This window comes from Eschrichtius robustus, chromosome 10 (genome assembly GCF_028021215.1).
Source record: "Eschrichtius robustus isolate mEscRob2 chromosome 10, mEscRob2.pri, whole genome shotgun sequence".
NCBI lineage: Eukaryota > Metazoa > Chordata > Mammalia > Artiodactyla > Eschrichtiidae > Eschrichtius > Eschrichtius robustus.
The window spans coordinates 35,638,205-35,656,880 of NC_090833.1; the positions used below are offsets into that span (position 1 = coordinate 35,638,205).

At 39.1% G+C, this 18,676-nt stretch overlaps 1 protein-coding gene across 4 annotated transcripts in view; it reads right to left on the reverse strand.

The window, feature by feature from the left end:
• Positions 1–788: 788 nt before the first annotated feature.
• ZCCHC7 (zinc finger CCHC-type containing 7) overlaps positions 789–18,676 on the reverse strand; it is a 241,384-nt gene continuing 223,496 nt past the window's right edge. For all 4 annotated transcript variants that reach the window (XM_068553461.1, XM_068553459.1, XM_068553460.1 and 1 more), the window contains exons 7-9: positions 11,836–11,931; positions 5,759–5,876; positions 789–3,548 (exon numbers count right to left, since the gene is read on the reverse strand). In XM_068553461.1, coding sequence (XP_068409562.1) covers positions 3,106–3,548; positions 5,759–5,876; positions 11,836–11,931 — 657 coding nt within the window. In that variant the 3' untranslated portion in view covers positions 789–3,105. The remainder of the gene's footprint in view (positions 3,549–5,758; positions 5,877–11,835; positions 11,932–18,676) is intronic.

Genomic DNA, 18,676 nt, shown 5'->3' on the forward strand with positions numbered 1-18,676 from the left:
CACGCGGCTTGTGGGATCTTAGTTCCTCTACCAGGGATTGAACCCAGGCCCTTGGCAGTGAATGCGAGGGGTCCTAACCACTGGACTGTTAGGGAATTCCCCTCTTCTGGATATTTTTCTAAAGAAAACAAAAACACTAATTTGAAAACACTATGTTCAGTGCAGCATTATTTACAAGAGCCAAGATATGGAAGCAACCTAAGTACCCATGAATAGATGAATGGATAAAGATGTGACACACACACACACACACACACTGGAATATTACTCAGTCATAAAAAAAGAATGAAATCTTGTCATTTGCAACAATACAGATTGACCTAGAGGGTTTCATGCTAAGTGAAATAAATGACAGAGGAAGATGAATACCATATGATTTCACTTATATGTGGAATAAAAAACAAAACAAAGAAATAGGCATAATAAAGCGTAAACAGACTCATAGACAGAGAACAAACTGGTGATTGTCAGAGGGGAGAGAGGTGGGGGGAATGAATGAAATAGATAAGGGAGATTAAGAGGTACAAACTTCCAGTTATAAAATAAATAAATCACAGGGATGTAATGTACACCATAGGGAACATAGTCAATAATATTGTAATAACTTTGCATGGTGACAGATGGTAAGTAGACTTACCGTGGTGATAATTTTGTAATGTATAAAGTACTGAATCACTTTATACATTATGCTGTATACCTAAAACTAATATAATCTGTAAGTCAATTATAATTCAATTAAAAAAAAGGTATAAACTTCGAGTTAAAAAATAAATGAGTCATGGGGATGAAATGTACAGTATGGTGAGTATAGTCAATAATATTGTAATAACTTTGTATGATGACAGATGGTAACTAGAAAAAATTTTTTAAAATATTTTTCCCCCTTAAAAAGAATATGTACTCCTTGTATAACATAAAGAGCTGATAATAAGCACTGTTAATAGCATGGTTCTGAAATAATAGGCACTGCCAGTAGCATGGTCCATGAAAGCAAGGCTTTCCATTGAGAAAGTTGGAGACAGTTTCTCTGTGCTCTATTCTAAGAATGCCAAACATGAATCAAGTTAGAACCCAGGAAAGGAGCTACTCAGGCTCTTTCTAATCAAAGTGGGACCAGAGGCAAAAGATGTTTAGAGTCTTCTCAATCTTAGCAACTATGTGGATCCTTATGGTTTGGGACATCTCCTTTTCTCTTAACCACATTTATCCATTTAAAGTCTTTTTTGATTGTCAAATCACTAAATATTTTAAACTCCCCGTTCTTGTATGGAAAGTTAGTGTGTGAGTAGACTGACTAACTGAACATTTGGTGTAAGAGCCAGGTGCCAAGGGCAATGAAGAGGAAATGGAGCAGAAGCTCCTTTTGTGCTTCTGTTCTTTCCTTATCATCCTAATGCCCCGAAGTGAAGTAGCTCAGCCTCCTTTCCTATCTGCATATAAATGCATGGACCTGAAGGGTAAATTATACCCCAGAACAAAATGTTTGTCTAATAAAAAAAAATAAAATTTGGGAGGAAAAAGAAGGTAATGTGCAGAAACAAATAGAAGAAGAGCTTCGTTTCTTCCCTCCTCCAAACAATTTTCTAAGTATGAAAGGCAATCCCATTTCTGCCCTGAAAGCAGAGGTCCTCAGATCTGAAGGAATGCTAGTCACACCACATCAGTAATAAGCCACACCTGTCCCAGGTTCTACTGAGAAATAATGCCAATTATCTCAAGGCTTACCACTCTATGAAGCCATTTTTCATGGCTGCCACTTTTAGCAGGGTATTAAAAGACTGTGCCCACTTACCTTAGGGTCAGAACAATCCCAGTAGATGTTAGGAAGCCAACCACCAACACACAATGAACGCTTGACACTTAGCTGAAAGCTGGGCAGCCACAGGGAAGGTGGTAAACTAAAGACACTAAGTCTGATTCTAGAGGAGAGATTCTCCCTTGCCCTCCAAAAGAAAAGAGAGCTAATCCTACCAGATATACAGCAGACTGTGTACTCCACAAAGAGTAAAACACAAATTTAAGATTCCAATTGTTGGAGAACATGGAGAAACATTTTGTTTCTCCATCTCATTTTATTCTGGCATAAAGCTAGTGCTTGGGCACAGTGAGGGCATTTGACCCCAGTTTATAGAGATTTTATAACTTTAGTCACTTGTCCAACCCAAGTACGCCCTTTGTCACTACTCAAACTCTCATTGTCTTTTTACATAGTAGACAAATTTATTTATTCTATTTCAGACATTTTATTTTTCTTATTCTAACATTAGGCTCTGATAAGTACAAAAGGTTCACAAGTATAAAAATTTCTGTATAACTCTGTGGTAGTTAAAAAACCCATGAGAACAAAACAATTTAAGTTGGATGATATTCATTTAAATATGTGAGGGACAGTCTTCCTCAAGTATGGCTGTAAAAATGGTAAAAATGATTTCCTTGTGATTAAGTTAAAAATTTTGATGACTCTTTTCACTTGTTTCAGGAAATCTGTTTCTCAACATTTACTCTGGATGGATTCCTTACTTGTATTTTGCTCTAAAACCTAATTCCCTGTCTCTTCAGTGCTTCAATGACGACACCTTCATTTTCAGCCTGTGATACTCTGACCAAAGTAAGATTCTGACACCAGCTTCAGAAGCAAGAAAACCCAGATTTAGATATATAGTTATTATCCTTTCTGATATTAAAAAAAAAGGAATGCTGAAAAAGAGTGATGAATTTTTCATATTAGCATTAATTTATCTTCTTGCAAGGATTTAATTTTCATACACTGCATACATTTAATGAGCTTTTCTATTTTTTCAAAATATTAAAAAAAATTTTTTTTGTGAAAAGATTAATTCTTCCTATCCCTAGGGTACTGAGTGAATAAAAATGACGTCCTGGAACAGGGGAAGTCCGAGTTTATCTTTCTGTTTTCTTACCTAACAACCTGTTGGACACAGAGAACTGAGATCTCCAAGGACTTTGTTCAATAGCTCTAGGTATGGCTGAGATTAAAAAAACAAAAACAAAAACCTCATTTTATTTAATCATAGATAATACAAATATTGCCAGGATGTTGTAGACATGAAGACCAAACACTGGGAAGCCAAATCAGAAGCTAACTCACAGCTTAGACTTTTTTTTCCTCTGCTTAATGAGAAATAAATTATCATTGCCATCATCCTCCCAACAGCTCTCCTTTTTCTTATGCCTGACCCTCCTGCCCTCTCTGGGCAGCCTGTCTTCTCTTGGCTTGTGGTAATGCGATGAGTGGTGAAAGGGCTTGTGAGGCTTCTGGGTTTTGACAGTGCCAGGAGAAGAGTGGACTCTGGGGCCCCTGAGGTAGTCCTCATCCACTTCATGACACCTGTCAGCCTTCCTGTGCTTCTCACGCTCTCTGCTGGTCCTGTTCATGGCTTCTTTCTGGGTTTCTTTCTTTTCTTGAGGCCATGTGTTATTTCTCCATGAGGCATGGCTCTTCCTCATATCACGGTGGGGCCTCTTATCTGCTGCTTCCATATGAGGCCTCTTGAACTGCCTTGGAAAGTCCCCATTCTTCTGGAGTTCTGGAAAACATAAAAGTATTTCTGCATATTCAGCAGCTAGACAGTCCATGCAGAGCTTTCACTGGTCTGTAAATAACTTAGCAGAGAGGGAAGCCAGACATTTAAATGCATTAATGATATGACATTCTAAAGAGCCCTTACTAAGGTAAAAAAATCACTCACTAAAAACTCAATGGTTGTAGTTCTATATTTCTAAACATGGAAAACATCCAGAAATCCAATGATACTTATTTTGTTCAATACAGTTTAACTAGGTTCAACAAGGGAGACAGGGACCAGTGAGAGCAGTAATCATGTCAGCTTTGTGAAAAGTCACGTCTGACCAATTCAAGTTCCTGCAGTGATAAAGAGACAGCCCTTGATGGTAAGGTGAAGCAAGATGTATAATGTGGCCTTTTGACAGTTTCATATGACATTTCAATTATACTCTGAAGATAAAGTCTGGCCACAGTACTTATAGGTGGATGCCATACTGGACAGGAGATTATTCCTCCAGATTATTCCTCCAGAGTAGAGATCACTGGCTTAGAGACTGAGTGTGCACATGTGCACACACTTGAGTATCTAAGAGGTTTAAGTGCCAGATTTGATGTTATATTTTATCAGGACTCGGCACTCTTACTATAAGCGTCTGATGGTAGTGATTCTGATGGGATAAGTGGGAGATGAGGTTACAGTGAGGGATGAAAACTAAGGTCAACAGAACCTTGAAAGATTAAAGAAGTCACCAATAAAAAAATGGGACAGAGTGCGAAGTAGTATATTTAGGGGACAAAAATGAATTCTAGAATATAGAGCAAAAGTAAGTATCAATAATTACTTATAGACTTCAGTATAAAATATAAAGTCCAATATAGTGAGCCTCAAAGTGGATCTGTGCCACAGAGTTGCTGATATAACTAATTAAAAAGGAGAACAAAGGATATTTCCCTGATTATAAAAAGAAAGCATCCACAACCCTTTAATCCAGAGATGACATTTTGGTGCATTTCTTTGTAATCTTTTAAAAATTTAGTTGGCTAATCATTATCTTCTTGTACTATAATTTCTCTACATAGAGAGATAAAATATGCAAAATATGCAGGAGTTGAGAAGTAATTCCTCTACTTTCCTCCAAAATTACTATCTTCATTTTGAAAGGACCTGAACTCAGAGAGAGTCTGGAAGAGAATAATGAAAAGGTCAAGGGTCAACAATGTATGCGTTAACTTGAAAAATATAGAACTATTTGGTCCTGAAAGCAAAAGAAGTAACTTTGCAAACCACTGTGAAGCATACGGCAAGAAAGAAGAGTGGCAGAGAAAATAAGCCTAAATTATAAAATAACTTGGTGAGAAAGAACATTGTGTTAGCAACAGCAAATAAAGAAATGGAGGTGGCTGTGGATCTGGAGCTGTGTTCATAATGGTGGCCAATAAAAAATGACTTCTTTGGGGAAGCTCCAGGAATCACCTAGCAGGGAAAGCTTTTCTTTGCTTGAAAAATACTAGAGATATAAAGAGGGAGAACATAATTATCTGTTGAAAAGAAAAATCTCAAAGGAGCCTTTAAAAACTCTGCATGCATAAATGGATATAAGTATTTTCTGGACATTTTCTAAAATGATCATCATGTGAAAAAAATGTTCATTTTGAATAGGTTACAACACAGGATTTTTGAAGTAGGTGCTTGATTTCTGGAGATCAAGAAAGTTCCAGTTTCGGGCTTCCCTGGTGGCGCAGTGGTTAAGAATCCACCTGCCAATGCAGGGGACACGGGTTCGAGCCCTGTTCTGCGAAGACCCCACATATCGCGGAGCAACTAAGCCCGTGCACCACAACTACTGAGCCTGCGCTCTAGAGCCCGCGAGCCACAACTACTGAAGCCCGCGCGCCTAGAGCCTAAGCTCTGCAACAGGAGAAGCCACCGCAATGAGAAGCCCACGCACCGCAACAAAGAGTAGCCCCCACTTGCCGCAACTATAGAAAGCCCGCGTGCTTTCTCTTTTTTTTCAAGGGCAACAAAGACCCAACGCAGCCAAAAATTGATAAATTAAATAAATAAATTTTAAAAAAAGAAAAGAAAAGAAGAAAGTTCCAGTTTCTATAGTAATTATTAAAAGCATTTTCTGTCCTAACCAAAGGCCCACAAAGCAGTTTGCAAAGACAGTGCAAAAAAAGAAATTTAGGAACTATTGCAAAGGTGATTTAGTGAGAAATCTAGTAACATACCTTTCACTTTTCGTTTTATTCTCTGATCTCTCTCCCGGATTTCGTATTTGTCATCATAGTAGTAGATGAATGGAGATGTTGGAAAGGTCTGGTTAAACATTCGTCTTTCTGTACATTCCTGCAAATTGTATTTGAAATTATGATGTCACAAGGTCACACTGTTCAGACAACTTTTTTGGTAAGATTATGGACCACTGTAATTAGTGATGAGCCCCCACTGCTGATACTCACACTGTGGCTGCAGGATGTGGTCTTGCTGGGACACTGGGAGGATCAGCCAAACACCCGATCGTGCTTACATGCTAGTCTTTCAGGCTTGGATTTTCTTCCTTTATTTCTTTACCTACAAAACCCTTCTTATCTTTTTAAAATCTTCCCTGCCAACCCTCTCCCCCAGCAATGCCTTGTTCCTCTGTTGGAGGGTTTATTTTATTTAAAATTATGTTTTATCAGTTCTTTGCTTGTCTGTCTCTTCTAACAGCCTTCCATCAAGTGTTTCTCCTTTTCTTCTTCTCTTCACATTTACACCCTCAATGTGGGGGTAAATTCTTAGCCCTTTACTCCCTTTCATCCACACAAGTAGTTTTTGCAAGCTTATTTTAAGTCAACACTCACTGCTCACAAGGGCAGTGATTCTTATGGTGGGGAGCAGGGTGGTGGTGGGTTGTGCCTAGCCTGAAAATGTTCCTAGGTAATTCTGAAGGAAACCTCTCTTCTCTTTGCTCCCCTTACTCAAGAAGAGATCACTCCTCTCACTCACCCCAGGACAGCTCCCTACTCTCCTAACTCTGGCCTTCTGGTAGCTGTTACTTTCCAAATCCACATCCTTGGCCTGACCCACGTCCCATGTAGTAGGCTTTGTTAATCCTGGTCTGTGACGTATATCCATTCAGCTTGTCTCAAACCAAATAATGTCTTTCATTTGAAAGAGGCTTCATTTTGGAACTTTCCGCTTCTGTCTTCTGCCATCCTGCTTAAAATCTGTTATAAACGTTCAGTGCTTCTGAGCTAGGTACTGAAGAAAAATTAAACTACAAGTATCCCCTGCTTTTAAAAAGTTTGCTTTATACCGCTTCATTTTTATGAAAGACCTGTTTTCACTAGCAGAAAGAAATATGAAGAGGATTTTCACCTTTACAAGAAAAGGTGAAAAGTGAAAATAGTGTTTAGCGTTTGTTTTGCAGCAACCATTATAGACAGTGAGCACCCCGAGCAGTGGGAGTGGCACCACCAAGCTCCTTCCCCAGGAACTACACTCAGCATCTCGGCCTCAAGCCGCCATAGCTTTGAACTGTGTCTGTGAGCATCTGTGCCTTATCTCCATTTATTTTTTGCATTCGTTTGAAAGATGTGTTGTAAGGTAACTGCTTCTTCGCTTTACAGCTACTTTGGCTTAGGAAAGGTTTCACAGGAACGCTCTACTTTCAGATAATGGAGAAAATCTGTACCTCTTAGGAAGAAAGTATGCGAAATACCTGCCTAGAATTTAGCTGATTTATCATAACTTTGTCATTATATACTCAACTTGTAATTTTTTTTTCTTAACATCTTTATTGGAGTATAATTGCTTTACAATGGTGTGTTAGTTTCTGCTTTATATCAAAGTGAATCAGCCCTACATATACATATATCCCCATAACCCCTCCCTCTTGCGTCTCCCTCCCACCCTCCCTATCCCACCCCTCTAGGTGGTCACAAAGCATCGAGCTGATCTCCCTGTGCTATGCGGCTGCTTCCCACTAGCTATCTATTTTACATTTGGTAGTGTATATATGTCCATGCCACTCTCTCACTTCGTCCCAGCTTCCCCTTCCCCTTATCCTCAAGTTCATTCTCTACGTCTGTGTCTTTATTCCTGTCCTGCCGCTAGGTTCTTCAGAACCATTTTTTTTTTCTTTTTTTAGATTCCACGTATATGTGTTAGCATACGGTATTTGTTTTTCTCTTTCTGACTTACTTCACTGTATGACAGGCTCTAGGTCCATCCACCTCACTACAAATAACTCAGTTTCATTTCTTTTTATGGCTGAGTAACAGTCCATTGTATATATATGTGCCACATCTTCTTTATCCATTCATCTGTCGATGGACACTTAGGTTGCTTCCATGTCCTGGCTAATGAACATTGTGGTACATGTGGTATATGCCCAGTAGTGGGATTGCTGGGTCGTATGGTAGTTCTATTTTTAGTTTTTTAAGGAACCTCCATACTGTTCTCCATAGTGGCTGTATCCATTTACATTTCCACCAACAGTGCAAGAGGTCAACTTGTAATTCTAAGATACTTGACCAAACTGGCCACCGTATACTTAGAAACATAATTTGTAGATTTTAAAAACTAGGAATCATTCTAAATATACACTTAAGTATAGAAAATAAAGTAATGGAAATCTGTACCTAACCATTTAGCTTTATCAAATCAACATTTACCCTTAATTTAGTTGTTTCCCCCTAAGCATTAACGATATAATTGAGATCCTCTGTGTAACTCTCCTTCCCACTTCCCATTCATCTCCTTCCCTTTCCAGAAGCTGCCATGGTCTTAAAGTTGGTGCCTGCCATTCTCATGTTTTAATACTCTTACCATTAATAAATATTCCAATAAACAATAGTATAACTTTGAAGTGCTCAGATTTCACAAAAATGGTAACATTCTATAAATATTTTGAAGTATTTTTAGGTTATAATAGTTTCACAGACTAAGGTGAGTGGTGTTCTTTGGATTATCTATCTGAATAAAGGTTTGGTAACACTTGACTACAAACCTACCTGGGTCTGGTATATTTTGGTGGGGAGAATTTTGATTATTAATTCAGTTTCTTTAGTGGTATTGGTTCATGTAAGTTTGTTCTTCTTCAATTATTTTGATTAATTTATACTTTTGCAGAGAATTATTTATTTTATCTGCATTTTCAGATTTAACATTGAACTTTATTTTTTGTTTGTTTGTTTTTTGGCCACGCAGCATGCAGTATCTTAGTTCCCCCACCAGGGATCAAACCTGTGCCCCCTGCAGTGGAAGCACAGAGTTTTAACCACTGGACAGCCAGGGAAGTCCCTAACATTGAACTTTATGAAGTTTATACAGTATTCTCTTTAAGTAAAAAATTATACTGTATTTTAAGCTATTTACACTTTTTCACTCATTGTTTATTTGTATCTTTTCCTTTTCTTCAAGCAGTTTTTCCAGAAGTCTCTTTTCTTTTGAAAAGAAAATGTTTTCAAAGAACCAGCTTTTGGTTTTGAGGATGCTATTAATCATGTTTTCTATTTCAGTAATTTTGGTTCTTATCTTTACAATTTCCTTCTTCCAACTATCTTCAGATTTAACCTGTTGTTGAGTTTCTGGATCTTTTTGGGCTTTTTTGGGTATTGAAAGTTATAAGGCAAACCTATAGGGTAACATAAAGAATTGCTTTTATAAATCACTATCCATGGTGGCACCAAGTTTCCAGAAGAAAGGATACCCATAAATGATTTGGGTCTAAGATTCTACTATGGTTTGAATGTTTGTGTATCCCCCCACCCAATTCATGTGTTGAAATCTAAACCCCAAGGTGATGGTATTAGGAGGTGGACCCTTTGGGAGGTGATTAGATCACAAGGGCGGAACTCTTGTAAAACAGACCCCACAGAGCTCTCTAGCCTCTTCCACCGTGTGAGGACACAGCAAGAAAGTGCCATCTATGAGGAAGCGGCCCTCACAAGACACTGATTCTGCACCATGGTTGTGGTGAGAAATAAATTCCTGTTGTTTACAAGCCACTCAGTCTATGGTAGTTTGTTTATAGCAGCCTGAATAGACTAAGACAGATTCTAGAGAATATTAAGAGCAAATTACAATTACAAAAAGGTACTAGAGCTCTTGATATACTCCCAGCGCCCCACTCATCCTGGAGTAGCCTCTTTACATGGTGAGTACTGTTTTCTATTTCAGTTTGCCTCAAATAGAGCCGCTTATGATTGTCCCTGCCTCGCCAGTTAGAGTGAGTGGAATTAGGGAAGGGCGATGCCACATTCCCCTTAGAGTATCTTTCACATGAAGAAGCTATTTATTAACATCTATAGAGCTGGAGTTCTGAAACTGAAGGGGAGGGGCCCTCAGAGAGCTGTAACTACCTACCCAGTCTCCTATTTGGATCCTATACAGTCTAGACTGATGTGGCTCTACAGAGCTATACAGTACTATAAACACTTTCCAAAGCTAAATGTAAATTATATTTTGATTATCCACATCGCTGGTCTCCTCCATTAGCACAGACAATTGATAGTTGGCTATATAATTTATCTACTATTCTGGATTAGCCACACCACTGATCTTCTTCATTAGTGTGGATAATCTAGAGTTCTTCATCTATGGCAGCAATGAGGCTGCCAAATTTGCTTTATGGTAAATTAAAAATTATCTAAATCTAGATTTCAGGGATAAGTTCCAAATGCTTTTAATATATTTCCTATCTACACTAACAGGAGTGACTAGTAAGCAGTATGTGTCCAACTCTAATTGTTTTTCCTTAATTGAACAAACATAAATGCTAAAATTATACCCTTTTGCTTTAAAGAGGTAAGCAAGCATAAATCGTACATCTGTGTGATTTGTGTGGCAGTGGACTGCTTATGTGAATATGTTCGCTAAACAATATCTGAGTTTTGGCAACAAGGAGGAATACACAGAGCAGTAAAAGATCTAGAGATGATAATTCTGCAAAAAAAAAAAGGTATTCTCAAACTAGCTTTTCAGTGTGAGTTCTATAGAAGTGAGGTAATTATACTGCAAGGTCTCTCCGTCTGTATCCCCATACTATGAATCTGATCACATTGGAAATAACAAATCAGTGCTGAGAGCTCTCCCTGTACAACTTCTTTGCTTTGGAAATAAAGAAACTGGAGACCAGGGAGAAAAAGTGGGTTGTTTTAAGTCACAGGGTTAAGTCAATAGTAGAGCAAAAATTAAAACTGAGGATCAGAGCTCCATCCTATCTTTCATATTCTATCCCTTCACTCCACGGTCCTGCTGTCCCAATGTGGAAGAAAAACTCCATCTGTTGATGGACTCTGTCCCCCACTTATTCTTCTCCAGACTTTTTGTCTCTCCCCGTATGGTAGAGCTCTGCCCCCAAGGTCTGCACTGGTGAAGTGCCATGGTCAGAACTCAACACGTGACCTGCAATACCATTCCATCCTACTGCTCACACCTCTATCCATTTTGTAGACTCCCTACCTCTGCATGCTTTCCACCTCCTGTCATCAGATCTGACTTGATATTGGTATATTTTGGTTTCTAGGCTATTAGAAGCCTATCTGGAGACTGGGAGTGTATTTCTCCATACAGATTTTCTACTTCTTGTGCCACTGCCTTTCCTCCTCTGTCTCAAGATTCCCAGAACGTATGGGCTGTGAGTCTACTCTTACTGCATCCTGCCTCCGGGATGAGCTGCTGCTGTTTCATGCTTAATGAGGTAACTGGCTAGGAGACTCACGCCCACCTCACAGCAGCAAGTTCCTGCTTTGATGCCTCAGTATCTAGGACACACACAGTTTGGCCCTTTCAGTTAGGGTTAGGAAATATGCAGGCTGGATAGGGAATTGGGGCATCTGTGGGGTAGGCAGGATGGTCGATGATGCAGCACCTCCGTCTTTCCACTAGCGAGCGTCAGGGTTTGCATGGGAGTGGTAAAGATTTAACTGAACACTGTACCAGGGAAAACCAGAGATACTGGAGAACTATACAGAAAATCTAAAAATCGCGATTTGGCTGGGTCAAAGTGCTAGTAATCCTAAGAACTCGTGAGAACTGTAACCATTCTACTGACTACTATTATTTGTCTGAATGATTCTATGAGTTGTATTTGTTTTAGACTAACATGCATGTATACTTAAAACATTTAGAAGAATGTGCTCTGACAGATCTGTTACCCTGGTAGGGATAGGAGAAGCAAATCAGTTGAAAATATATTAAGTCTTACTTCAAGATATTAGTTTATAAAAGAAATGTGTTCAGAATTACTCGGGCTCATCTTTCAGCAACCACTCCTGAACAACAGAATGCTTTATGCCCAAATTCCACTTAAACTTACATGTCCGTAATGGCCTTCTTGTCCGCAGTTGTAGCAATACACTAAGGCTGATTGTCCAGAAGGGGTCTTTGGCTTTTTGGGTGGTCCAGGTTTGGTCTGCAACATGAATATTTGTGAAGATTTAGTGAATGTCAGAAGAAAATTAAAACCTCATTCTTTCCAAAAGAACTTTTTAAAAAAATATATCCTCAAGGTTTTTATTTATTTATTTTTGGCTGCATTGGGTCTTCGTTGCTGTGCACGGTCTTTTCTCTAGTTGCGGCGAGCGGGGGCCACTCCTTGTTGCGGTGCGGAGGCCTCTCCTGTTGCAGAGCATGGGCTCTAGGCGCGTGGGCTTCAGTAGTTGTGGCGTGCGGGCTTCAGTAGTTGTGGCTCGCAGGCTCTAGAGCACAGGCTCAAGTAGTTGTGGCACACAGGCTTTGTTGCTCTGCGGCATGTGGGATCTTCCCGGACCAAGGCTCGAACCCGTGTCCCCTGCCTTGGCAGGTGGATTCTTAACCACTGTGCCACCAGGGAAGTCCCAGGAGGCAGTATTTCTAAGGAATCGCTTACCCAAAAAAAGTTCTTGGGACTTCCCTGGTAACGCAGTGGATAAGAATCCGCCTGCCAAGGCAGGGGACACGGATTCAAGCCCTGGTCCGGGAAGATCCCACATGCCGCAGAGCAACTAAGCCTGTGCGTCACAGCTACTTGAGCCTGCGCTCTAGAGCCCACGAGCCACAACTGAGCCCACACGCCACAACTACTGAAGCCCACGTGCCCTAGAGCCCGCATGCCACAACTACTGAGCCCATGTGCCACAACTACTGAAGCCCACGTGCTCTAGGGCCCACATGCTGCAATTACTGAGCCCGCGCACCTAGAGCCCGTGTTCTGCAACAAGAGAAGCCACCGCAATGAGAAGCCCGTGCACTGCAACAAAGAGTAACCCTGCTCGCCACAACTAGAGAAAGCCTGCGTGCAGGAACAAACTGCATGCAGGAACAAAGACCCAACGCAGCCAAAAATAAATAAATAAAAATAAATAAATAAATAAATAAATAAATAAAATTAAAAGAAGAAAAGAAATACTGCCTCCTACAGTTTAGTGTGGAGACCCCATATTCAGATGGTTCTGTGTATTGAAGTGTGTAACATGGTAACAATTCTTTTATTCTTAACATCAACGTGTGCTTTCCTCACCTTCCTCGCTCCTCATTCCATTCCGCATTGTGCCCAATACTGTGTTACATATTAGGTATCTCAGAGGAGAATAAAAGCCCAGTAGAACATGACAGACGTAAAAATAGATAACGACAACAATGTAAGCACAGTGATAGAAGCGTGTACAAGGTATTAATGGAGTGCCAAGGGGGACCCATCATTGGATGGGTAAGGAACTCACGTAAAGCTTCCCTTGAAATATAAAAAAATTAAATTTACTCTAAGAATTAGGTGTAAATCAAATGGAAAATTTTAGGTAGAGGGTAAAGAGAAATTAGGATGCTTTTCAGGTTTCTAACTTGGGTAAACTGGTGAGCAGGAGTGTCAACAACTGATTCAGAAAAGGTAGGAAAAGAAGGCAGAGTCAATTTAGAGGGAAAGATGATGAAGTCTTTTTTGGATGCTGAGTATCTAGGTGGAGATAGATGTCCACCAGGCAGTTATCTGTGTAAGATAAAGCTTAGAAAACACGTCTGTGCTGAAGATTAGATCTGAAAGTAAGCTGCATTAATAGTGGAGGCTGAAATGACCAGAGTGGACAGTATCGCCATAGCCAGATGAGCAGCAGTGAGCTAAAGATGGAACCCTGGGAACAACAACACACGAGAGGCAGGCAGAAAAACCTATGAAAGAGACACAGCAGAAGAGGTTAAAGAACGCAGAGCCACAGAGAATAGTCATAGACCTTAGAGTAGTTTCAAGATGGATGAACTGATCTACGATGTCAAATACAGCAGAGAAGCCTAGTGAGATTAGGGCTGGGAAACACCCTTAGATTTCACACTGTTCATGGATAACTTTATTGTGAGAATTTTGGAATCAGTAAGAAGGTAGAAAGAGTAGAAAGCAATAGGTTGAAGAGTGAAGGAGATGCATTCAAAGGTGGTAGCACTATAAAGAAGAGCAAGGAAATGATTACCCACAAAAGCCAGGACAGTGGTTACTTCCTGTGTGGGAAAGAATAGAGCACAGAGGGTCTCAGGGTAGCTGCAATTTTCTATTTTTGAACATAGTGGTGTCATATAACTTAAGTGTGTTATATAACTAATTTATTAAATTGTACACATATGTTTGATGCACTTTTCACTATGTATATTACATTTCATAACAAGAAATGTTTAAAAAAATGAATGGAAGTTGAAGAAAAGTAGACAGTAGGTATATATTATTTTAAGAAGCATGAGTAAGAAGGGGCAAAATAAGATCAGTCAGTACCTAGGAGGAGGATTTGGTGGAGTTTGTTAATAGAATGGGAGAGACCTGAACATGTGAGAAAGCTAATAGAGGTGGAGAAGTTGAAAACACAGAGAAAGGATGGATAGAGCAAAACTCCTGATGTGGCACGGGCTTTAATCAGGAAGAGAAAAAACTAATTCCCCCCATATTTTTTGGAGATTGGAAGGATGAGAATAAATTTGGATAAGTTTATTTCTTATATTCTTTGTTGGGTGTCTACAAAGAGGGCCAACTAACTGGCTGTCAACTGATTTTGTTGTTATTTAATGTGGCGAATAGGTGGTCTGTGGGATGTTTTATTTTCTGATACAGGAAAATAATCTATAGGTTATACAAATAACCTTCTTCAAACAACTTTACTTTTAGCTCCATTTCCTAAATTGAAAAACTGGAGGATGACAATAACCTTAAAGATGTTTTCTAATGAAAATACAAAATGGAATTTACGATCTCAGCTATTACCAATTGGGATATAATCAAGAACACAGCCAACAAATGTCTTATATCCTCTAATAAAAAACGTGGGTCACGAATTAAGACTAGCTAAAAGCCATTAAATACAGTTTTTTAAAAAATTAATCTATTTATTTATTTTTGGCTGCATTGGGTCTTCATTGCCGTGCACGGGCTTTTTCTAGTTGCAGCGAGCAGGGGCTACTCTTCATTGTGGTGCACGGGCTTCTCATTGCAGTGGCTTCTCTTGTTGCAGAGCACAGGCTCTAGGCGCACGGGCTTCAGTAGTTGTGGCATGCGGGCTTCAGTAGTTGTGGTACACGGGCTTAGTTGCTCCCCGGCATGTGGGATCTTCCCAGACCAGGTTCAAACCCGTGTTCCCTGCACTGGCACGCAGATTCTTAACTATTGCGCCACCAGGGAAGTCCCTTAAATACAGTTTTAACAGGTATGCACATAAGCATGTAGAACTCGTGCAGTGGTTTACAAATTTGTTCAGGTAGTAGAGCACCGGGAAGACATGAAATTACTAAGCAGAAATAATTTTTCCATCTAAAAGATAACTATATTATTTGATGTGATACAAAATTGCAACCATGAGTGTATGTGGTTTAAGAGAAAGAAATAAAACCAAAAGAGGTGGTACCATGGATATGAAGGTAGAACAGATGATGTTTCAAGGAGGAAGTTGTCAAAAGCTACTGGTAAATCAAATACAATGGAGACTACAAAAATCCATTGGACTTAACAGCCAGGAAGTTGTTGGCAACTGGAAACTGGTGTGAGCAGTTTCATTTGAGAGGCAGAGGCACAAGCCAGATTGTACGGGGTTTATTGCAAGTAGAAAGATGCTAAAGAACAGAACATAGATGACTTTTTCAAGAAACCACACTGTGTATGGGAGAAAGGAAGGGGACATGTAGAGCAAAATGTAAGTCCAAGGATGCCTCCATTAGTGACATTTACCAGAGTGCTGGGCACATGGCATGAGCATCTATATACATTCTTTCATTTATCTATTCAAAAAATAATTATTGAGTACCTAATACATGCCAGATACTGTTCTAAGATTAGCTAATTGAGAAGTGAGCAAGACAAAAATCATTGCTCACATCTCCAGTGGTGGAAGACAGATGAACAAAACCAACAACACACACACACACACACACACACACACGGACAGTATCAGATAGTAATAAATGGTATGCAGGCAATTAAAACAGTTATGTAAATGAGTCATTGGTGGTGACTCAGATTGACTTTGGGGGAAACTCACTGGGAAGGTCATTTCTTATAACAAAAAACCCCCAAGTATGTGATCACTGGGGAAACAGCATTCTGGGCCTAAGGCATGGGGAACAGGTAGTGCAAAGCCCTAAGGTGAGCATAAGCTTGCTATATTTGAGTATCTGAAAAATATCTATAACTTGGAAGTGTAGTAGGTGAAGGAAGACCAGGAGAAAAGGAGGTTCTAAAGGTGAAGAGGGACCAGATCATAAATAAGGGTGAAGAGCGCTGGATTTACTTTATGTGGCATGGGAAGCTAGTGTGAAGCTAATGGTATGGGCTCAACAACTAACTGGCAACTGTTAGCAGAGAGTATAACCAATGAAAGAATAATCCACCCCCCAAATTATACACGTTCTCTGAAAAACTTACCTATGTTTAAAAGTTTCTCTACTTATGTTTGTGCAAATACATGACAACTTATCTCTGAGCCCAGAATTCTAGATTGATTCATGAGAAAGAAAATACGCTCACTTATGTTTAGTCCACGGAATAAGAGTTCCATTGGTTCAAATCCTATGCAAAAGGACAAGATGAATCAGGAAGTAATTATGAGGGGAGCTGATGAGAACCAAATTAGCAGGGATATCCAAACATTGGAACTTGACTGGTACGGATACAAGTAGGGACTTCCTCACAGGAGGGGCCACCTGTACCCCTACGGCACTTCTGGCTTCTCCTTGGGAGCACAGAACATAAGGATAGTCACACCACTACACAACTCTTCAGTGGTTCATTCCTATCACCTCCTCTCAGAGTAAAGGCCACAGTGCTCCTGATCCTCCTTTCCCTATTTCACCCTCCAGTATACTAAACTGGTTATTTATTATGTTTATCATCTGCTTCCCCATTTCTAGAATGCGAGGTGCATGAGGGCAGGGATCTTCATCTAGTCCACTATGCATCCCTATGCCCAAAATCTAGAGTAAGTGTGCAACTATGTGCAAACTATGCAACTATGCAACTATGTGCAAACTATGGCTGGCAGGTCAAATCCGGCCTCCTGCCTGTTTTGTTTGGCCTATAAGGTAAGAATGATTTTAACATTTTAAAATGGTTTAAAAATTTTAAAAAAGAATGTTTTGTAATATGTGAAAATTATATACAATTCAAAATTCAGTGTCCATAAATAAAGTTTTATCGGAACACAGCCAGGCTGCTTTTCATGCTACAGGGATCAAGTTATGACAGAGACCATTGAGTGGCCTGCCAAGCTAAAATATTTACTATCTGGCTCTTTACAAAAAAAGTTTGCCAACACCTGACCTAGAGCATAGTAAGTGCTCAATAAATAGGTGGTGAATGAGTAGATGTTACAGCCTCTAAAATTTTAGAGTGAAAATGAATTATGCAGCCAATAAAAGTATTTAAAGTAGATATGAATACCGAAAATCTCTGCTACTGATTGAGGATACAGAGCAACAGCTTTATAGAATTTCTCTGAATTTAATTATTTTATTGCTTAAGTCTGAGGAAATTACAAGTAGTACTAAATGCTGTTCAATCTGTCTGTAGCACTCTTCCCCCAGATAAATATGGTAAGCTCCTTCACCTCCTTCAAGTCTTGGCTCAAATGTCATTTTCTTAGTAAGGCCCTCCTGACCACCCTATTTAACGTTGCTAGCTCCCTCCAACTGGTGTTCCCTACGCTGCTTCACTACCCTCCCTCCCTTCCTTTTTTAAAACTCCATGGCACTTACTACATCTGACATACTGTATATTTTACTTGTTTGTTTTGTCTATCTCCCAACTTGAAGGGATTCTGTCTGTTTTTTTGTTCAGTGCTGCACACCAGATCCTAGAACAGGCCTAGGCATATAGTAGGAGTTCAGCAAATATTAATGAATGAATAATCAGGTAATGCATATATAAAGTGCACGGCCCATAGTAAGCATCCAATACATTTTAGTTATTGTTAATAATTTGGATACTTTGGGAAATTATATCAATTTTTATGTCATTAAGGGACAATGTATAAAATTATGCTTTGATATATTAAAAAGGCTGAATAAATTAATACAGCTTCCTAAGCATCTCTCATACTTTACCTTGAGAATTAGCTATGTACTCTGGCAGAACCAGGAAGGAATTAGTAATACAAAGAGAATAGGAATCAGTCTTATAGTACCAGTAATAGAGAGATCCTTCTTAATCAAGATTTTGAAAGCATGTTTCATGTTGATACTTATTTTATTTTGAAAGAAATCTCATTCAAAAAGCTTCATATTTAGCTCCACTGTTCATTTATGCCCCTGGATGAAGTGCAAACATTTGGATGTTCATTCATCTGAATAATATCACTAGTTAAAAACTTCCATTATTACTAATAAAAATAGCAACAGTATTTATATTGTGCTATGGAAATTTAGACTGTTTCACAATAATTAATTAGTAAATGACATGACAAACACTATCTACATACTCTCATTTTAATAAACTATCATGTACTAGGATTTAATAGGAATGAAATCAGCCTAGATCTTACCTAATTAGAGAACATTTCTGTATTAGAAAATATAGTACTGAAAACTCAATAATTATTTCCAGTGGACAAGTTTTCATACTATGATCTAACAAAAATCTTACAGCTATTTAAAGTGTTAGAAATATAAATTTGTGACTCAATATTTCTGCCTTGGAGCATGCCTTTATTTTTAATTAA